Genomic DNA, 23,849 nt, shown 5'->3' with positions numbered 1-23,849 from the left:
TGGTGTGGCGGCGTCCCTCCTTTCAGTCTGTTTGAGAAAGACCAAAGCCCTGGGCACTCCATTAATGACAAATAAAATTCTCGGTGAGGCAACCGCTCATAGCCCGCTCGGCTAAAAATAGCTGCTTGAGAACGGCAAAAAATCACGTTGTCATTTAACCAGAACATGCCATAAATGCTGTTTACCAGCTATCTGTTAACAACATGCTTTCAACATGCAGAAATACTGTCTTTCATTCAAAACTGAATGTAGTATCTAAAGAATGTAAGATCATATTTGCAGTGATGCAAACGAATTGAATAAAATAAAATACTAGATTTTTTTTACATAAAAAGCTAAATCATCTTGTCGCCACTGGGTTCGCCACTGAACTGAAGCCTAATTAAAAAGGCCTAAAATATGTAAATCAGCATTGCTGTCACAATTGGGGCATGGGACATAAAAAGACCCCAGTAGATAGATAGAAATAGAGATTGAGAAGAGAGGAGAGAGAAAGAGAGAAAGAGAGAAAAAGAGAGAGAGAGGCATGATGATGATTTGAATTAGTGCAATGTGTCAATGTCAATAAAGCCATATCCAGTTTTCCATTTTGGGAATCAACTTGCAGAAGTTGAGTCTGGCTCTGTGGCTCTGTTGCTCTGCCTCCAGCTGCACAATGTCTCCCATTATGGCTAAGCCGTCTTACGACAGATCTCATTTTATGGATGGCTGGAACAGGTGTGCTATTACAGGGTAAATTGGTGATTGTGGATGAATTCTCCAGAGTGTGGGGAATGGGCTATGGTAGAAGTACTGCTTCATGTCCCTATTAATCTGAGCTGCAGGGAAGTCATGGTGGGAAGAAAGGAGCAGTGTAATTGGCATAGTGAGTTTCACAAACATCCTTTCTGAATTTAAAAGTAATCATCTAGTTTTTCAAAGTAGCTGTAATCTGATTAAAATATTTTGTTTACACTATTTCTCCCGAATTGGTAGTTATAGTTTTCTCCAATCGCTGCGACTCCCATACGGACTCAGGAGAGGCGAAGGTCAAGAGCCATGCGTCCTCTGAAACACAACCCTGCAAAGCCGCACTGCTTCTTGTCACGCTGCTCACTTCATCTGGAAGCCAGCCGCACCAATGTGTCGGAGGAAACACCGTACACCTGGCAACCGAAGTCAGCGTGCATGCGCCCGGCTGCCACAAGGAGTCTCTAGAGCACGATGGGACAAGGACATCCCAGTCGGCCAAACCCCCTCCTAACCCGGACGACGCTGGGTCAATTGTGCGCCACCTCATTGGTCTCCCGGTCGTGGCCGCCTGCGCCACAGCCCGGGATCGTTTTTTGGAGCTGAACATTTGGATGAATAGGGATTTGAAGTTAACACTACCAAGAATCCCTCCTGGTGCTGTCATTTCCTGTGTGTGTGTGTGTGTGTGTGTGTGTGTGTGTGTGTGTGTGTGTGTGTGTGTGTGTGTGTGTGTGTGTGTGTGTGTGTGTGTGTGTGTGTGTGTGTGTGTGTGTGTGTGTGTGTGTGTGTGTGTGTGTGTGTGTGTGTGTGTGTAAACAATGAAAACTACTACTGTCTCCTCCATCAGGGGTGCTGGGAGATGATACTATCCCCAGGTTATCAGACAGCCTTTACCTTCCGGCATCTGACTGTTGGCATGCTAGAGTCACTGCATGCCAAGCTAGTAACTCAACCACCAAGGGACTGTGGTCACAATAGACCAGTCAGTAGGAGGTGCTCTTTTAATGAGAAAACAATTACTGCATAATACTGTTAGCGCAGGATCATTCAAATCTGGGCTGATTCAGGCTGTGTGTGGTGCAACAAGGTGATAAGATGCTAAACAGAAGAAAGAGTAAATTTGCTTCGGCCAGAGCAGGATGAGCGAGAGAGACAGACAGACAGACAGACAGACAGACACAGACAGACAGAACGTAGGGAGAGACTAACCTGAGCTGGCGGTCCTTGCAGACAGCTGTCATGACCAGGAGGTTCCCCAGGACACTCATGAGCATCACCAGGGAAAGGAAGCAGATGAGAGCAATCCTCTTCGGCATGCTGTTGCTGTGGTTACGACAGGAGAGAGGACAACCACTCAGTGAATATATCAATAACAAGCCATGAAGTAACAACTAATTGGTAAGTTATTTCCATGTAATAACCTTTCCCATCCAAGTATACCTACATTTCAACTGGACAATAAGTCTTGTGAAAGAACACATTCCCGAATTAGTAAAACATCACTGACAATATAGTCACCTGTTACAAGAAAAAGTTTGTTTTGACACTTACATTTATACAATGAGTTAAAGGAACATATTTCTTCAGATTTGCAGTCGACTGTTAATGATCCAACTAAATGTTACATAATGACTGGAGAAACTAAAACTGCTTCTGTCACCTTGGTAACATGAATCTGTAGGCAGGCAATGTCCAGACAACACTGCCAAAATCCCGGCTAATGTGTCATGTTTGTGATATTTAAAGGAAATTATCTGTCACGACAATGATTTAAAGTCCTGTAAATGATTTGCATAGTTGTGAATGTTTGATATATTTAATACATTACTGTAATCCCCTGATGTTTGTAGTTTTCACACCCCAGGTGTTACAGTCAGTCTAAGTATCCACACTACCTCACTACTACATTTGTTGCCCCTGGGTGTTTATACAGTGAATAGTAGAATACATTTATCAACCCAGCTATACTATAATCTTTCTAATTTCATTTTTTTGTCTCAGATCAGTCTTATTTGTTGCCTTCATTGCTGCCTTCATTATGTTAATTTATTTGACCTAAAGTTACCTCAAGTCTAAAATCTAGAGCTACCTCACTTAAAGGTCCAATGCAGCTGTTTTTATCTCAATATTTAATCATTTCTGGGTAACGATAAAGTACCTTACTGTGATTGTTTTCAATTAAAATTGTCAAAAATAAACAAAAATACCTTCTTAGCAAAGAGCAATTTCTCAAGCAAGACATTTTCTAGGACTGTTTGGGCGTGGTCTGAGTGGGGAGGGGAAAACTGAAAACAAGCTGTTATTGGCAGAGAGGTTTGGAACTCTCTTTCTTATTGGTCTATTACCTAATTTACCACCTGGTGAAGTCACTAGGCAGGCCAATACTCCATCTCACCAAAACAGGCAGAAATTCCAGGCGGTCTTTTCAAACAGCTCTTACACTAAATGGGCATTATCATCATTTTCACAATTTCACAGTATTATTCCAATCTCATAGTGTCGAAAGGAAATATATATATATATATATATATATATATATATATATATATATTTAAAATCTAGTTTTTGCTTGCACTGGGCCTTTAAGAATTGAACTATCACCAAATTCTTAATGTAGCTACTTCCCAAAACTTCCCACAGCAAGTTTTAAAAGGACATTTAATTTCTCGAAGATGAAGCATTCATTTGACGTCACCTCCTACAGGTATGTTCTAATCAGAAACACTGAGTTCTGACAGTTACTCAGCATCCACCTCCCCTAGAAATTAAACAACATACACTACACCTAGAGGTGGAGAAAGTTGCCAACTCAACATGTAGGATTTGTTGTAAAAATTTGACCTCTCCCTGATGACAATTCACATTCATGTACTGTAGTCATTTCAATTGTTTTTATTACATCAAGTTGACATTGATGGCAGACAAATAATACTGCCTTTCTTGTGATAGCTTTGTCATCTATCATCTATCTACACTGCTCAAAAAAATAAAGGGAACACTTAAACAACACAATGTAACTCCAAGTCAATCACACTTCTGTGAAATCAAACTGTCCACTTAGGAAGCAACACTGATTGACAATACATTTCACATACTGTTGTGCAAATGGGATAGACAAAAGGTTGAAATTATAGGCAATTAGCAAGACACCCCCCAAAACAGGAGTGATTCTGCAGGTGGTGACCACAGACCACTTCTCAGTTCCTATGCTTCCTGGATGATGTTTTGGTCACTTTTGAATGCTGGCGATGCTCTCACTCTAGTTGTAGCATGAGACAGAGTCTACAACCCACACAAGTGGCTCAGGTAGTGCAGTTCATCCAGGATGGCACATCAATGCGAACTGTGGCAAAAAGGTTTGCTGTGTCTGTCAGCGTAGTGTCCAGAGCATGCAGGCGCTACCAGGAGACAGGCCAGTACATCAGGAGACGTGGAGGAGGCCATAGGAGGGCAACAACCCAGCAGCAGGACCGCTACCTCCGCCTTTGTGCAAGGAGGTGCACTGCCAGCGCCCTGCAAAATGACCTGCAGCAGGCCACAAATGTGCATGTGTCTGCTCAAACGGTCAGAAACAGACTCCATGAGGGTGGTATGAGGGTCCGACGTCCACAGGTGGGGGTTGTGCTTACAGCCCAACACCGTGCAGGACGTTTGACATTTGCCAGAGAACACCAAGATTGGCAAATTCGCCACTGGCGCCCTGTGCTCTTCACAAATGAAAGCAGGTTCACACTGAGCACATGAGCACATGTGACAGACGTGACAGAGTCTGGAGACGCCGTGGAGAACGTTCTGCTGTCTGCAACATCCTCCAGCATGACCGGTTTGGCGATGGGTCAGTCATGGTGTGGGGTGGCATTTCTTTGTGGGGCCGCACAGCCCTCCATGTGCTCGCCAGAGGTAGCCCGAATGCCATTAGGTACCGAGATGAGATCCTCAGACCCCTTGTGAGACCATATGCTGACACATGCACATTTGTGGCCTGCTGGAGGTCATTTTGCAGGGCTCTGGCAGTGCACCTCCTTGCACAAAGGCGGAGGTAGCGGTCCTGCTGCTGGGTTGTTGCCCTCCTACGGCCTCCTCCACGTCTCCTGATGTACTGGCCTGTCTCCTGGTAGCGCCTGCATCCTCTGGACACTACGCTGACAGACACAGCAAACCTTTTTGCCACAGTTCGCATTGATGTGCCTTCCTGGATGAACTGCACTACCTGAGCCACTTGTGTGGGTTGTAGACTCCGTCTCATGCTACCACTAGAGTGAGAGCACCGCCAGCATTCAAAAGTGACCAAAACATCATCCAGGAAGCATAGGAACTGAGAAGTGGTCTGTGGTCACCACCTGCAGAATCACTCCTGTTTTGGGGGGTGTCTTGCTAATTGCCTATAATTTCCACCTTTTGTCTATTCCATTTGCACAACAGCATGTGAAATTTATAGTCAATCAGTGTTGCTTCCTAAGGGTACAGTTTGATTTCACAGAAGTGTGATTGACTTGGAGTTACATTGTGTTGTTTAAGTGTTCCCTTTATTTTTTTGAGCAGTGTATATACAGTGCTGTGAAAAAGTATCTGCCCCCTTCCTGATTTCTTCTTTTTTTGCACTTTTGTTACACTTAAATGTTTCAGATCATCAAACAAATGTTAATATTACACAAAGATAACCCAAGTAAACAAAAAATGCAGTTTAAGCGATTTTATTTATTAATGGAAAAAAGCTATCCAAACCTTCATGGCCCTATGTGACAAAGTAATTGCCCCCCTTTGTTAAATCATGAATTTACTGTGGTTAATCACATTTTTTGGAAAGCTGAGCTCAATTTCACTAGCCACAACCAGGCCTGACTACTGCCAGACCTGTTGAATCAAGAAATCCCTTAAATGGAACCTGTCTGACAAAGTGAGGTAGGCCATAAGATCTCAAAAAGCAAGACATCATGCCTCGATCCAAAGAAATTCAGGAACAGATGAGAAACAAAGTAATTGACATCTATCAGTCTGGAAAGGGTTACAAAGCCATTTCTAAAGCTTTGGAACTCCAGCGAACCACGGTGAGAGACATTATCCACAAATGGAGAAAATTTGGAACAGTGGTGAACCTTCCCAGGAGTGGCCGGCCTACCAAAATTACCCCAAGAGCGCAGCGACGACTCATCCAAGAGGTCACAAAAGAACCCACAACAACATCTAAAAGAACTGCAGGCCTCACTTGCCTTAATTAAGGTCAGTGTTCATGACTCAACCATAAGAAAGAGACTGGGAAAAAATGGCATCCATGGCAGAGTTCCAAGGCGAAAACCACTGCTGACCAAAAAGAACATAAATGCTCATCTCTCTTTTGGCAAAAAAACATCTTGATGATCCCCAAGACTTTTGGGAAAATATTCTGTGGACTGACGAGACATAAGTTGAACTTTTTGGAAGGTGTGCGTCCCGTTACATCTGGCGTAAAAGTAACACAGCATTTCAGACAAAGAACATCATACCAACAGTCAAATATGGTGGTGGTAGTGTGATGGTCTGGGGCTGCTTTGCTGCTTCAGGACCTGGATGACTTGCTGTGATTGATGGAACCATGAATTCTGCTCTCTACCAAAAAATCCTGAAGGAGAATGTCCGGCCATCAGTTTGTGAACTCAAGCTGAAGCGCACTTGGGTTCTGCAGCAGGACAATGATCCAAAACACACCAGCAAGCCCACCTCTGAATGGCTTAAAAAAACAAAATGAAGGTTTTGGAGTGGCCTAGTCAAAGTCCGGACTTGAATCTGATTGAGATGCTGTGGCGTGACCTTAAAGCGGCGGTTCATGCTCAAAAACACTCCAATGTGGCTGAATTAAAACAATTCTGCAAAGAAGAGTGGGCCAAAATTCCTTCACAGCGATGTGAAAGACTCACTGCCAGTTATCGCAAACGCTTGATTGCAGTTGTTGCTGCTGAGGGTGGCACAACCAGTAATTAAGTTTAGGGGGCAATTACTTTTTCACATAGGACCATGAAGGTTCGGCTAGCTTTTTTCCCTTAATAAATAAAATTATCATTTAAAAACTGCATTTTGTGTTTACTTGGCTTATCTTTGTGTAATATTAAAATGTGTTTGATGATCTGAAACATTTAAGTGTGAGAAATGTGCAAAAAAATAAGAAATCAGGAAGGGGCCAAAAACTTTTTCACAGCACTGTCAGTACTGTTTAGTGAAGGCTTTGATTTCAAGTTTAACTGTAGTTCAGATATTCTAACTGCAACTCATTGTAAAGAAGTCCAACTCAAACTCCATCAGATTTTCAGTGAGGCATCTACATGTGTGTGATGACATCTGAAACATTTCACGTACAATTGAGACAATCAGTGAGCAACAGCTCAATCAACACTCCAACCCCAAGACAGATGACCTAAGGCTCAGTGAACACACCAGCCCAGTAGTTTCATCTGCTACATGGCTACAATTGCGTAACCTGTCACAATCAACCACAATATGGTACTTTGCATATTTATTTATTACAATCACACCTAAGCCAGAGGCATTACTAATATTCACGACACCGTGATTCAGTTTATATTGGGGAATGCTGTCCCTTTCACATGCCTATCAAGCCCCTTGGCCGTGCTGGTGTCCTTCATGCAAATGATTTATTATAAACATTTACATTACATTTACATTTAAGTCATTTAGCAGACGCTCTTTTCCAGAGCGACTTACAAATTGGAAAGTTAATACATATTCATCCTGGTCCCCCTGTGGGAATTGAACCCACAACCCTGGCGTTGCAAGCGCCATGCTCTACCAACTGAGCCACACGGGACCAAACAATAGCTATCTGGACATGAACATGTAATTAGTGGTTCCTCTCAGCAGGCGTGTCCTAACAACCTATTATGTACTCCAGGGCAAAGTGTCTGTCTGTCTGCTCCAAATATTCACTCATCACTACAAAAGTACAGTGTCAAAATGTTGTCAGAGCCACAAAAACAGACTATGCAGAGTGATGTGGAGAAAATTGAGTGCAGTATGCTCTCCTCAATTAGGCTTAAAGGCTGTAAAGTAAAGTGCATTTAAGCGGAGAGTGGGGTATAATAACTGAAATATAACTGAAGTGAATGGCTCAAAGCATTAGGGCAAGTGCTTATTTCAACATGAACCAAGCAGAAAGACTGCTAGAAAACCTATCAAAAGGTATCCCTACCCTGTTTACTCACACCGAGAGATTTCTCAACAAGTCTGGAATAATGTCAACGCTAGCTATAAACCAAGCTATATTCCTCTATGAACATTTTTTGTTCCTTTTCAGGAGTTTTGTTATCTGTACAAGTCAATAATATCAATCTGGGTGGTCACAGACACTGACAAACAAAAACACCAAAAAAAATGTAATCGTGCATTTACACTAGAGTCATGTATTTGTAGCTTCAGTCAATAATAGTTTGACTCAACCCTATATTTATTGTAACACAGAATTTGTTACAAAAAATCTGTTGAAAGTGCACCCTGGCTGAGATTTGAATTTAAGTGGCTCCAGGCAGCCTACGTTATTTTAGTCCCAATGATTATTTTATTTTCAAAGATGGGCCTTTCTATGAGACCACTGCTGCTTATACTTGCCTCTTGTGGCATATTTATGTTCACGCATTGAAGTGATGGAGACTGATTCAGACAAGTGTTATTCTTATTGTTATCTTTACCTCTTGTGAAACTGATTTTTTTTCCAGGCAGAAATAGTTCAGGAGGGGAAAAAACAATGAATGCGTGAAGTACAATCTGGTTGAAAAGTTTCAAGCACTCCAGAGCAAATGTATCAAAATGCATGGTTCGGACTTTGGAGAGGTATATTGATTGCTATGCAGTTTTCTAGACTGTAACTGTACTCGTCCTCGTCTGATGACGAGTATGAAAGATCGGACCAATGTGCAGCGTGGTAAGTGTACATTTTAATGAAATGCAACTGAACACTGAATGACAAAACAACAAAAGAGAACGAACGAGACTGAAACAGTTCTGTATGGTAAAACACAGACACAGAAAACAACTACCCACAACCCCTAGTGGGAAAACAGGCTACCTAAGTATGATTCTCAATCAGAGACAACGATCGACAGCTGCCTCTGATTGAGAACCATACCAGGCCAAACACAGACATACAAACATAGAAAAACAACATAGAATGCCCACCCCAACTCACGCCCTGACCAAACCAAAACAGCGACATAAAAAAGGAACTAAGGTCAGAACGTGACATAGACTAAAATATTAAACCTCTGGCTCATGAAAAAAAAGAACAAGGTTAAGAACTTAAATGAGAGATTCAATCAAAACATTTGACAGAAAAAAAGCTTATAGACAGAGGTCACTATAGGTCGGCAGAAAGCTTTAAATAAGAGTTTATTAAAATGTGATGTTTATTTGCTTCGTGTTATGATGGCAAATGTCAAGTTAGCGAGATACATTTTATTTCCTTATATCATCACTTCATACAGATGAAAGAGAGAGTTCTATCTATCTATCTATCTATCTAGGTTCAAGGAACCGATAAAACAGTCCCATAACACCACTGCTTGCTCAGCTTTCAAGCCCTGGCAGCCAAAGGGGTATCTTCAGAAATACAGTATAACATATGGCTTGAGATACTTGAAATTAGCCCTCAAAGTTAAAAGTTAGATTTTACATCAATTACTAGAAGTGATTCAAATGAGATTCTTGTCAAGTCTCTGTTATTATGGATGTTTAAATGTTCTGGACAGGACTTTAGTCTACATCACAAATATTCCCCACATAGTGCACTACTTTTGACCATTTGGGATGCATACAAATTTGATTCATATTTCTTCATACAGATGCAAGAAAAGGGCAGGACACAGGACCATAGGCATACAAGACCATAGGCATACAATTAAAAATAATTTTCCACTCTGTTAACTTGTTCTAGTCCTCTTTTCTCTAAAGACAGTTGACAAAGAGCCTATTCAGGTCACAGAGCTTCTGGCCCCCCATACGGCCACATGAAATGGCATAGCAGAGGCGATGTGACAAGGCTGTTTTCCTATCTGCAAAGTGTGGCAGGCATGGTGGTTAAAACTAATGAACTTTGACTGAGATAATCAACCTCTTGTACTTTGTCATGGCAGACACTAAAACTAGCTACAGATGTAGGATTTTAATTTGAGCCAGTTTGCTACAGCAGGAAAATAATCCTGCCGCAACAGGAAATGTGAATTATTCTGTGGATTATAATTCATGGCCATTTTTTTGTAGGGGTTGATAGATTTTTCGTTAGGGCAATCAAGGAAATTACAAACTTTAGAAGCCTTTTTAAACCTTGAATACACTACAATTTTGCATTTCCTGCCATGCAGGAAAATTTGAGGCAATAAAAGAGTGATCAAATGAAGATCCTACATCTGTAGCCATCACAGACAGACTGGTAGATAAGCATGAACAGAGTCTGTCAAACTAGATCTGATCCCTACTTTCTGTGAGAAGAATGTGACTGACTACGCAATTAGATATTTGTTGTGACGAGCACTTCGGCAATTGTGTCTAGAGAGAAAAATCTGTATGCTGTAATATATATCTATACTGTACATCAGTAATCTGCATCTGTATAACACAAATGACAAAAAAATGCTAATGCTTTTGAAAGATGTAAATGTTAATGACGAGCATAATTCAAGGACCATAATAATTAGAGCAACATCATTTGTAAGAAAATGCTCTCATTATGACACATCCCAGAGTAAACCATAATTCTGACAGTTTACACATAAACACTGAGCATTCCATCACTCAGTGAAACTAAACAGGCTAGGTCAATTGAAATGACCATCGCCAATCATATACAACGTAATACATGTATTTCCTCGCAATAATCAATCATTTATTTGCCTTATCCTGTTTGTGGCATAGCTTGTAATAGAAAGGACATCTGTAAATGGCTTGCACCTGGAGTGGGATTTGATTGCTCCTCATTTAAACTGTCTTTGAATGTGACTTCCTTGAGTCCCGGTGGATAAAGAGGTCCTTTAGGGTGAAACTGCACTAGCACTGAAGCAGAAGCTGAAGCTGATTGACACGCTTCTATTTTCTGTCTTGTGTTGTTTTCTTATTTTTTCAGAAAGAATTACCAACTGAATTCAGACTATGACACGCTATTCCATTTCACACCAACCGTATACTCACTGCACACAGTCAATTTGTTCACATTAGATACATGCGTACTTCACGTTGCTGGTGTTTTGCCAAACATATCGGCACTGTGTCAAAATACACATCACCTCTACTGTGACCAATATCAATGACAACGATGGGAACGACGATGATTGACAACGATGTCGATGACCATTCCTCAGCGATATTATCCAGTTTCATACGTAGCAGCAGTGAAAGCAGCAGCATGCATTAGAGCAGGCCTTTATGACGGCATAATTGACAGAAGTAATATGGCAGTGTGTAGACTGTGTCAGTGAAACAGTCTTATATCCCGTCTATGCTTGACATTCTTGTGAAATCCCATCTATGACGACCACCGTCAAAGAACCGTATGAATTGCCTTTCAACATTGCATGTTTGACATTGTGAATCACAAGACTTTAGCTACACTCTTAGGGGGAAAAAAAGCTTCTTAATTTGTTCCTATGGGAGAATCCTTTTTGGTTCCAGGTTAGAACCGTTTTGTGGTGAAAAAAGGTAATACTTAGAACCTTTTAGTGGTGAAAGGGTTCCACAGCTCAACATCATGAACCAGACATACATTGGCCGGGTCAGAAGTCTGTCTTGCCTACTACTTACTAACACTAAATACTGTGTAATAATCGCACTACATACTATTTAGAACGTACTGTTTAGTAAAAATGAATGCAGTACATTTATACAAAAAAACACATGACAAATTTGCACTTTCACATGTCAAATCGCGACACATTTTCACATGTGAGGGGAATAACATATTTTCACCTCACGTAAATTGCGGTTTCACATGTAAAAAAAAAATCACATATGAAAATCTCACTTTCATATGTGGAATTGCAAGTTCACATGTGAAAATCAATCACATGTGAAAATAAAATGTGCAGGTTCACATGTAAGAAAGCCTATCGGGAGAAGGTCACGACCTGGCAGTGTGGTGCCAGGACAACAACCTCTCCCTCAACATCAGCAAGACAAAGGAGCTGATCGTGTACTACAGGAAACGGAGGGCCATGCACGCCCCCCATCCACATCTAGTGGAGCGGGTCGAGTGCATCAAGATCCTCGGTGTCCACATCACTAAGGAATTAACATGGTCCACACACACCAACACAGTCGTGAAGAAGTCACGACAATGCCTCTTTCCCCACACAAGGCTTAAAAGATTTGGCATGGGCCATCAGATCCTCAACAGCTGCACCATCGAGAGCATCTTGACTGGCTGCATCACCACTTGGTTTGGCAATTGCTCGGCATCCAGATGCGCTACAGAGGGTAGTGCATTCGGCAGCTCCCTGCCATCCAGGACCTTTATACCAGGCGATGTCAAAGGAAGGCACTAAAACTTGTCAAAGACTCCAACCACCCAAGTCATAGCCTGTTCTCTCTGCTACCGCACGGCAAGTGGTACCAATGCACCAAGTCTGGAACCAACAGGACCCTGAACATATTCTACCCCCAAGCCATAAGTTAACCAAATAGCTAAATAGTTAACCAAATAGCTACCAGGACTATCTGCATTGACCCACCTACGCTGCTGCTACTTTTTATTATCTATTCTGTTGCCTAGTCATTTTATCCCTACCTATACTGTATTTATCTACCTCAGTTAGCTCGCACCTCTGCACATCGACTCGGTACTGGTACCATGTGTACATAGCCAACTTATCGTTACTCATTGTGTATTTATTCTTTGAGTTATAATTCTTTCTATAATTGCTCTATTTTTCTCTCTGCATTGTTGGGGCCTGTAAGTAAGCATTTCACTGTTAGTTTACACCTATTGTTTATGACGCATGTGACAAATAACATTTGATTTGATTTAGAGCTAGTGAGTCATTTTCTCCTAGAGATGGGCCAGATATGCCATGTCTAAGACAAGGGATAACTTTCTGTTGCTTAGATACGTCTTCACCTTGGCAAAGGGCAGACAAAGGAAAAATAGCATCTTCCATTTGTCCTTTTAAAATTGGATAATGTGCTAAGTGGTTGCCTCGATTAAAAAGTTCAAGTATATAAGGAAATGGAACCTGAACTGGGTGTGTTGTCCCCACTGACCTGTCCTAGACTGTGGAACTCAGACTCCTGACTGACTCTACATGTACCTGACCTCTAACGACAGTCCATATTATATTAAAAAGACTCAGAGATGTTATCTGGCTAAAATAAACACGTTCTCTTTGGCTTTTCACAATCCTGCTAATGGACTTTCAAATGAGCCCTTTCCGTGAATAATCACACTCATCCAACCAATCCCATTTCCATTTAACGTATATAGGACATACAGTACCAGTTAAAAGCTTGGACACACCTACTCATTCAAGGTTTTTTTTTTTTTTTTTTTACTATTTTCTACATTGCAGAATACTAGTGAAGACATCAAAAAGATGAAATAACGCATATGGAATCATGTAGTAACCAAAAAAGTGTTAAACAAATACAAATATATTTTATATTTGAGATTCTACAAAGTAGCCACCCTTTGCCTTGATGACAGCTTGCACTCTCTTGGCATTCTCTCACCCAGCTTCATGAGGTAGTCACCTGAAATGCATTTCAATTAACCTGTTATGGCTGCAGGGGGCGTATTGAGTAGCCAGAAAAGATGTGCCCATTTCAAACGGCGGCGTACTCAATTCTTGCTCGTACAATATGCATATTATTATTACAATTGGATAGAAAACACTCTAGTTTCTAAAAACGTTTGAATTATTTCTCTGAGTGAAACAGAAATCCTTCTGCAGCACTTTTTCTGACCAGGAAGTGAAATGTCAGAAATCTATGCTCTGTTCAACTGCATGCCTATACATGGGCGTGTGACGTAGGAGTCTACAAACACTTCCTACGCCTTCCCCTGGTTGTCAAGATGCGGTGAGAGAAGAAATTTCGTGTCTATCTTGGTCAGAGGTGGAATAAAAGGTCTTTGTTTGACGTGACCGTTCATTTCCTGTTTCTGGAGCGCGCGAAAGAGGGCATTGATATGGCTTCTGTTTAGCTGTCGTTATGAAATACGAACATCTCCGTCTTAGATTTGATTTGATACATGTCACCATATCATCGTAACGTATGTTTTTTCAATATACACTGCTCAAAAAAATAAAGGGAACACTTAAATAACACAATGTAACTCCAAGTCAATCACACTTCTGTGAAATCAAACTGTCCACTTAGGAAGCAACACTGATTGACAATAAATTTCACATGCTGTAGTGCAAATGGAATAGACAAAAGGTGGAAATTATAGGCAATTAGCAAGACACCCCCCAAAACAGGAGTGATTCTGCAGGTGGTGACCACAGACCACTTCTCAGTTCCTATGCTTCCTGGCTGATGTTTTGGTCACTTTTGAATGCTGGCGGTGCTCTCACTCTAGTGGTAGCATGAGACGGAGTCTACAACCCACACAAGTGGCTCAGGTAGTGCAGTTCATCCAGGATGACACATCAATGCGAACTGTGGCAAAAAGGGTTGCTGTGTCTGTCAGCGTAGTGTCCAGAGCATGCAGGCGCTACCAGGAGACAGGCCAGTACATCAGGAGACGTGGAGGAGGCCGTAGGAGGGCAACAACCCAGCAGCAGGACCGCTACCTCCGCCTTTGTGCAAGGAGGTGCACTGCCAGCGCCCTGCAAAATGACCTCACAAGGGGACCTCACAAGGGGTCTGAGGAATCACTCCTGTTTTGGGGGGTGTCTTGCTAATTGCCTATAATTTCCACCTTTTGTCTATTCCATTTGCACAAAAGCATGTGAAATTTATTGTCAATCAGTGTTGCTTCCTAAGTGGACAGTTTGATTTCACAGAAGTGTGATTGACTTGGAGTTACATTGTGTTGTTTAAGTGTTCCCTTTAATTTTTTGAGCAGTGTAGTTTATTGAGATTATTGAAACTTTTTCGGGAGTTTTGCCGTGTTCCGTTTTCTAACTTTGTTGATTTTGGAGTAATCCGTGTCACTTGGCAAGTGCCCATGCTATATGAAGAGGGATATTTGCCGTTTCAGATCAAAACAACGACTATTCTGGACAAAGGACACCTTATCCAACATTCTGACGGTAGATCACCAAAAGTAAGAAACATTTTATGATGCTATTTCTAATATCTGTCGTGCATGTTGACTGGTCGTGGGCGCCCAAGTGTTTCTGGCTATTGTGGCTATGCTAATATCACGCTACATTTTGTTTGCGCTGTAAAACATTTAATAAATCGGAAATATTGTCTAGAATCACAAGATGCCTGTCTTTCAATTGCTGTACACTATGTATTTTTCAGAAATGTTTTATGATGAGTAATTAGGTATTTGACGTTGGTGTCTGTAAATATTATGGCTGCTTTCGGTGCAATTTCTGATTGTAGCTGAAATGTAAACTATGAATTATACCTGAAATATGCACATTTTTTGAAAAAAACATATGCTATACAATAAATATGTTATCAGACTGTCATCTGATGAGGTTGTTTCTTGGTTAGTGGCTATTTTTATCTTTATTTGGCCGAATTTGTGATAGCTACTGATGGAGTCATAAACTGATGGAGTAAGAATATTGGTGTCTTTTGCTAACGTGATTAGCTAATAGATTTAAATATTGTGTCTTCCCTGTAAAACATTTTAAAAATCGGACATGTTGGCTTGATTCACAAGATGTGCACCTTTCATCTGGTGTCTTGGACTTGTTAACTTCTTGCGACTATAGGGGGTGCTGTTTCAAATTAGCATAATTGTCTCTACAGATGAAACGGCTTCCTACTCAATTCTTGATTGTACAATATGCATATTATTGTTATTATTGGATAGAAAACACTATCTAGTTTCTATAGCCGTTTGAATTATGTCTCTGAGTGGAACAGAACTCTTTCTACAGCGAAATCCATGACAGGTTTTGCGAAGGTCTGAGAGCGAAGCTCTGATCTCAGTTCAGTTTAAAGGGGTGTGTATATCCTATGGAACGACACGAACTGCACCCGCCTTCCCCTGGATGTCAGTAACCAATGAGAAGTGGAATGGGCTTCCTAGGTATCTCTCAGAGGTTATAAAACACCAAGGAGTGAGGTACGCCATCTTTTCGACATTGAACTTTACGCAGAGAGAGACCTGGGCATGCCATTTTCGAGCGCTCAGTAATGAACTTTAGATATATCAGTCTGTAATTTAATTTGATATAGGTGTTAGAAACATCATAACGAAGCTATTTGAAGCCGAGTTATATCAGATTATGCGATTATATTGCTATTTTTCGGAATTTCCTCAGTATTGCGTATTGAGGATTTGGACACGTTAGCTAATGTTAGCAATTGTTAGCTATAGTTAGCTGCTATATCAGAAGTTGAATGCAACGTTTTACAACCAAGCAACGATTCTTTTGGACAAAAGTACCACTTGGCCAAGATTCCGATGGAAGCTCGTCGAAAAGTAAGAGCTATTTATGATGTTATTCCATTTTTATGTGGAAAAATGTAAACTCAATAATGGTAAATGGTGACACAGTTATTGCGGCACTAGTCTGTCTGTAACGCACACTGTATGTCTAGTAACGTTAATTTAAAAAATCTAACTTAGCGGTTGCATTAATAACTAATGCATCTTTCATTTCATGGCCAACCTGTATTTTTTTAGTCAAGTTTATGAATAGTTTTCGATAAAAATAGTTGTATTATCATGATGCTGCCGGGCAGATTGCTTGAGTAGTTGGACAGTATTTCCATTGTGTAAGCACGATTTGTGCCGCTAAATATGCACATTTTCGATCAAACTCTATATTGATTCTATAATATTATGTTACAGGAGTGTCATCGGAAGAATTCTGAGAAGGTTAGTGAAAAAATTAATATATTTTTGCAATGTTTACGTTATCGCTCTCTTTGGCTAGAATCAATGCTCTGGTAACGTTTGCATATGTGGTATGCTAATATAACGATTTATTGTGTTTTCGCTGTAAGACACTTAGAAAATCTGAAATATTGTCTGTATTCACAGGATCTGTGTCTTTCGATTAGTGTATGCTGTGTATTTTGACGGTGGGTGCAATTGTAACCTATGACATCTACCTGAAATATGCACATTTTTCTAACAAAACCTATCCTATACCATAAATATGTTATCAGACTGTCATCTGAGGAGGTTTTTTCTTGGTTAGTGGCTATCAATATCTTAGTTTAGCCGAATTGGTGATAGCTACTGGTGTTGAGAGAAAATGGTGGACAAGAAAAATTGTGATTTTTGCTAACGTGTTTAGCTAATAGATTTACATATTGTGTCTTCCCTGTAAAACATTTTAAAAATCTGAAATGGTGGCTTTATTCACAGGATCTGTATCTTTCATTAGGTGTCTTGGACTTGTGATTGAATGATATTTAGATGCTACTATTTAATTGTGACGCTATGCTAGCGATGCTAATCAGTGTGTGTGTGGGGGGGGGGGGGGGGGGGGGGTGGAGGGTGCTCCCGGACCCGGGGTAGGTGCTCGGTAGAGGTTAATGTGTGAAAGTTAAATATTTAAAAAAAAATATCTTTTGAATTTCGCGCCCTGCACTTGAGCTGGATGTTGTCATAAGTGTACCGGTGTCGGGCTGCAGCCAGAAGAAGTTAACAGGTGTGCCTTGTTAAAAGTTCATTTGTGAAATTTCTTTCCTTCTTAATTAGTTTGAGCCAATCAGTTGTGCTGTGACACGGTAGGGGTGGTATACTGAAGTTAGCCCTATTTGGTTAAAGACCAAGCCCATGTTATGGCAAGAACAGCTCAAATAAGCAAAGAGAGGACCGCCAAAGGAAAGGAAAACCCAGAGTTACCTCTGCTGCAGAGGATATGTTCATTAGAGTTACCACCCTCAGAAATTACAGCCCATGGGGGTTCTATGTGTTAGAACCCCTTTCATTCTCTGGGGTACACGGTGCGAATTAAAAGTGAGCGTCGACCTCTGCTTTTTCACTGCCTCTGCAGTTTCATGAAGAAGGATGAAAAGGTGAGGGCGTTCAATACCAACTGGTATCAAATGTATAGATAGTTAACAGGGAGCCTTTCATCAAGCCACCTGTATTGCTGGCCTTGCCTGCTTTTTGGAAAGTCTGAGGCTTGGTTGAACGGTGGGTACAGTGACCCGAAGAACATCGATCGTACAGCTTCAGATTCAAGCTTCTGGGAAAAATCTGCACCGATCATTACGAAGGTCTGCGTATTCAAACTTGCGTGACAAGTTAGAAGAAACAGGGATGTTCTCAAGCGGCATATCAACACTGCGTTTTTGGGCATGCAATAATTTGCTTTTAGAGCTCACTACGAGAGGAAAGTGCTGCCGACAAGGGAAACTGCAATGAGCTTGCAGAGGTAATTGCACGTAACAATGCTTATTTGCTGAACATATCGAACTTTCGACTGTCTTTTCTGGAACGTCGAAATCAATTCCGAATGACTTGATCGCTTCCATCGCATCATCCATTAAAAGATTAACAAGAGAGGTTGACGCAGCACATTTTTTTCGCGTGCACTCAAGTAGGCTTTCCACTTTCCTCCGGTATTTATTTAGCAAAGATAACACATCATCACTCTGGACAGACACAAGCAAAAACTGATGATATAAATGTTGCAGTGGCTAGGCTACACCTAAACATTTGAGATCTGACATGCTGTATGGGAAGAAAGCGAGACAAATTTTCAGTCTGATCAACTGTTGGCTACTAATAAGAGCAGATGCATAGAGCCTATGTGCGCTGTCCATTTGGTCAGGGTAAACTAATTGGTAACGTTATGTATTTCTAGTCCATTTGTGTGTCAGGAGAAAATGTGAATGTGATCAAATTTAGTTTATATTCAAAAGTATTAACTGGAATTAATCAATCAACATAGTGATGACAGATGTGAGTAAAAATGTTATAAGGCTTACAGTTGCATAGAACTGCACGATGCAAACATTCATAAAGCATGCTCAGCCCTGTGAGTTCTATTGTCTATCAGTAGAGGAAATCCACTTCCTAATCTAGTCTAAACATAATTAATATTAATAAGTATAAGGTTGCTGCAGTTTGACAGGGTTTTCATCCCCCCCAGGGCCAGGAGTTTCCCCCCGTTTTTTAAAACCATGTGACCTGATTAGGAAAAACGGGTCCCATCATAGCCCTTATAAAATCTTTTTACAACTGATTAATCGCTGTCATACCTTATAGGGCCCAGAGTTTTCCTAGTTAGGTTAACGGATAAGGAAAAACTCTGGGCCCCCCCTATGGAACCTATGGTGCCACCAGTCTGCTTGCAGTTGTCAGTTATAGTCAGGTATGTGGATGATCAAGGCGTTATTCAGGAATGTTTCTTGGGCTACTTTGATATGTGTCAAGTGGGCGAGATGTGAACTCTGTGTTTAACTTCACGGATAAACTTTTTCAAACCATAAGATGGCGCAGCTGTAATGGAACGTATCTGCTCTTTGTATTTCCAGCTAAGTCCCCTCCTGTTCCCTGATTAAGAGGTGATGACCAGTCCACTCTACTATCATTGTCAACTCTGTCCTGATATGAACTGAAGCCATGACGTCTCATGTGCCCGCTCATCTACTGGCACATTGAATGTTTCCTCTCCAAGCACTGTGAGTACCCCTATCAATTTTCTCTCATTACTCTATGTAGAGTCAATCACTTACAGTCACATTATTACACATCAATGATTTTACTCCTTGCTTGGACTAACTCATTCTTAGCTCTTTGGTCTAACTGTGTAGTTTGTTGTGTTATTGTTTTTTGTCTTCCCAGACAAATCCTGTCCTGCACTGAAGTCAAGCCTCTGAACATCTGAACTTATACCTCATACCCTCATTCAATCACTGCTGTGATCCCTTCCAAACACTGTGTAAGTAGCCCTCTCATTCCCATTCCCCATAATATTGTACTACACATGTCTTTATTAAATGCTTTAGGTTAAAATAATTACTCTTCTGACGATTTTTGAAACACACTTTGACATCTCCATGTGTTTAGTGCCTATACCATAGGTCTCCCGCCTTCCTCAATTTTTCAAGTCTCCAGCCTCCACTGGTACTGACCCACCATTGAACCCCATTTTTAAAGATCCCCCACGTATGGTTTTTAAAAGACCCCAAACGTGAGAGAGGTTGTGATTAAATCTGATTACCCAACGGTTGCTTTTCATTTTGTACAAGCTGGACATCCTATTAGTTCTCTGAGATTCATTGTAATAGAAATGGTCAAGATGTCACGCAGGGGAGGAGACAATGAGAGGAAACTTCTTCAAAGGGAATCTTTCTGGATCCACAGGCTCAACACACTGTCAACTCTTGGCCTTAACGAGGAGTTTGACTTGAAACCGTTTTTATAGTTTCAATATGTACAAATTATGTTTTTTTTTAATCCCAATTGAATATTGTATGTATATTACTGTAAATATTGATCACATTCCTTGTGTATGATCATATATTTTGATACATTGAATGTTAATATTGTGAACCTATGTTGTACATGCTTTACCTCCTGTTTCAGGAAGTGATGTCACCGAGTACTGCCCTTCCACCCCCACCTGGGATATGGATGCCTGATGAAGATCTAAGGGTCGGAACATTGTTATAAATAAATATCACCTGGGAGCATGAGCAGCAATGTGCATCGTTTTCCTTTCTGTTTTTCACAGTTATTCTACAAAAATAGTAAAAATAAAGAAAAACTCTTGAATGAGTAGGTGTGTCCAAACCTTTGACTGGTACTGTATATAATTGCATATATGAAAAGCTTTGTTCAGTAATGCACAACACAAATTATACTATAGAACTGATTCGATTACATTTAACTAGCAACAGCCATTCCAACAATGAATTGTATTCCTTATGTTTCATTTGTGACCTGTTTCAAGAAGCTAGACATGTCACTACTTCACAGGAGAGGCATTTGAACATTGTTTTTTGGCCCAAAAAACTTCTAGAACATGTGAACTTTCATGTGCTTTAATAACAAAGGTGTATGCCATCTGTAAATATAAATACAATTAAATTACGAGCCTAGGTGGTTTAGCCACGGAAAAATACATGAACTTTCCCACTAGCCATGATTGGCTGAGATAATGGATGTGCTGGACATGCCCGAGAGATGAGTTCAGATTGGTCTGCCATGTAGCTGCTCAGTATGTGTGGATAATCCTTTTTACTGCTGCTTTAAAAAAAAAGATATCATGAAGAACTGAAACAGTGTTGCATTGCTGCCCTGAAGTTAATAGCACTATCGACACAGATCAGTGGGGAAAAGTTGTGATGGACTACTTTCTGGAGGACATGCCGTGCTGACTTTCTCCGGCTCTGAAAATGAATCAGACGAAAACAAAATCTCTAATTTAGGTAAAAACATGTTCATTGAACCTGAGATTGTAGTGACTTCTGAAGACTGTGATGGGTGAAGAAATGGCAATCAACAGTTTTGTTGTCACGGAAGAAGTAGACCGAGTTTTGAAATCAGTGGAATGCCCAGTGGAAGCAGAGAGATGATTGTCAAATGCGGAGAAAGTCGAAAAGAGAACACAGGAGGCTGTTGTATAAAACACCTGTCTCCGGATTACATCTTCAAACTAAGGGCAACCATGGCATCCATGACAGAGGGAGAAGTGTTCATCCATGTATATGGGTAAGAGTCTAACTACATTTTCAGATATTATACATTTCTAATTTTGTCAGAAAGTCATTTTCATTGCAAGTGAAAGCGTGCTGTTAGCTAGTCTATCTAGTTAACGTTAGCGGGCTGGCTCGCAAGCTAAAGTTATGTGTATGATCTTTGTAGTAATATTATTTGTATCTCAGAAACCATTTGCATTGCTAGTTATAGACTAATGCTAACTAGCTAGCTAACATTGAACCTAGTTGGTTAGCTTTAGCTACCTGCAGATTCATGCATGGTGCATGTTAGTATGAGTTGGGGTTATGGTTGATTGGTTAGGTAGATAGCTATCTAGCTTTGTCACTGAACAAAAGACTCCACTATGCAAGTAACCAGTTCACTGTGCCGTTTACACCTTCTGCATCCTGTGCATGTGACAAATAAACATAGCTTTTATTTGACATAGTGTGTATTTACCATTGACGGTAATGTGAAGAACAACATTACCTGCACCAAAGTCAGATTAGGATATAAACCAAGGACTAGTTAAAGTGTATTTTTCATACTACTTTTTGCTTCTACTTTCACCACTTTTAGTCTTGAAAACTTTGACTGTTTACTACACTACTGTATTCACTCCGTTTAGCACATGGCCTCACATGTGAATCCTTAAAGAGATGGATGTGACTAAGGCTTAAGAGGGTGTGAACAATGCTGAAAGGGTGTATACAAAGAGATCTCCAGTAGGTGTTCCAAAATCAATCACAGGCAATTTTCTCAAAAGAGGGGTTACAAGTTGATCAACTTTCCTATTGTTCCTCAACTGCAGTGTATGATATACAAATTTCTAGCTCTGAGTCTAGTTTTTTTCCAGTGTAAAAAAACATTATTTCAAAATTTGCTACATAGGACCGAATCCAGGTGGTGGGTCACATTTGAACAAAAAATAATTAAAGAAACAATCTGCAATTGCTACATCCATTTTTGGACTTGTAAATGTATGATTTACCCAATGACTCTTGAAGAATATAACTTGAGCTTAGTTCAACTGTCCTGCCCCGTCAGAACCCAAAATGTAAGCTTGTTTTACTCTAATGTTTGCAAACAAAGTAAATGTAAACAAACACTATAGCCTCAAAACATGGTTAAAACTATCATTTCCATATCATGAAGGGTCAGTCCTTGCATCCATAGCTCTGTTAACTGGGTCGTTTTATTAAATGAGTGATCTTTGTGTCCCTTTGCTATTTTAAGTAGAAATTGTGCATTTCAAAAGCCTGTTATATTAAATGAAGTGCACTTTAATGTAGACCACATGGTTAATTCAATAAATCAGATATTTGATGTGAATAAAGATTGCTAAAGTGCCAAAATTCTACATTTTAACCCACTTAATCCCAACATTTACTCAAGTTCACTATCATTGTAAATCCCTAGTTATTTTGTTGATTATTTATTTCATGTGATTATTGATTTATTTTAAGTGGGAAAAAAACCTGTCTCTCATTTTATGGCCAACCCTGTTACGTGAACTGAACTCTCATTTTAATATGGTTTAATTAATTAAACTATTCCCTTTGAAATGTTGAACATCTAATAGTTACATCCGTGTAAAAGCAGGTGAGCTGGTTCTAGTCTTTTTGGACATTTTCTATAGTTTTATGGTGGAAAACTGAGCTGGTCAAGCATAACACTTCAACACTCTTACCCGTAGATTGACAGGCTAGAAATGATTTAACATTCAATTTCCCCTGCTGTTGCACACACAAGCTTCAATTTCTCCTATCACAAGGGGATTTATGGATGATTTAAGAAGTTGACAACCCTGTTACAGTCAACTCTGTTTCTTTATTTGGCACTTAATAGGCACTTACTATGGACAATTGTTTAGTTAATCTCTTGAGATTGGATAACATGTTATTTTCTTAAGTTGAACATGTGCTCTTTATGACAATGTTAAAATTAAGTGAAACAACAGTTTTTCCACCAAGTTACACTACTCAAAAGGCACCTAAGTGGAATGACCCAACTACTGTACTGAAGGGAACTACTGTAGCTATCTAGTATATTTGCTAGCTACTTCAGTGGATGCTGATCACATTTCTAATAATAAATAATAATTTATCCGCTGTGTGTCGTGGCACACACCATCCACGTTGTGCATTATTTCCCACAGAACGCATAGCCCCTCGTTGGTTATCCTTTACTTATCTGAGTGTAACCAGAGCGACCACATTGAACATGCATGTATGACGGCCGCCCTATGTATGTGGCTGCAAGAAATGATTCTGGAGGGATAATCATGTCATAAATTACTAAATAGAAATTATCGGGGGAAAAACATGAATAATTATCAAACAAACATGCCTTT

General features: G+C 40.3%; 1 protein-coding gene across 1 annotated transcript in view; it reads right to left on the bottom strand.

Moving 5' to 3' along the window:
- LOC129857883 (5-hydroxytryptamine receptor 4-like) overlaps nucleotides 1-23,849 on the bottom strand; it is a 181,413-nt gene that overhangs the window by 95,219 nt on the left and 62,345 nt on the right. Inside the window, exon 3 of the mRNA XM_055926558.1 lies at nucleotides 1,942-2,055. Within this exon, the coding sequence (XP_055782533.1) occupies nucleotides 1,942-2,055 (114 nt within the window). The remainder of the gene's footprint in view (nucleotides 1-1,941; nucleotides 2,056-23,849) is intronic.

This window comes from Salvelinus fontinalis, chromosome 6, assembly GCF_029448725.1.
Source record: "Salvelinus fontinalis isolate EN_2023a chromosome 6, ASM2944872v1, whole genome shotgun sequence".
Classification (NCBI taxonomy): Eukaryota; Metazoa; Chordata; class Actinopteri; order Salmoniformes; family Salmonidae; genus Salvelinus; species Salvelinus fontinalis.
Note: the sequence above shows the minus strand (reverse complement) of the source record. Positions and strands in the feature narration are given on the sequence as shown.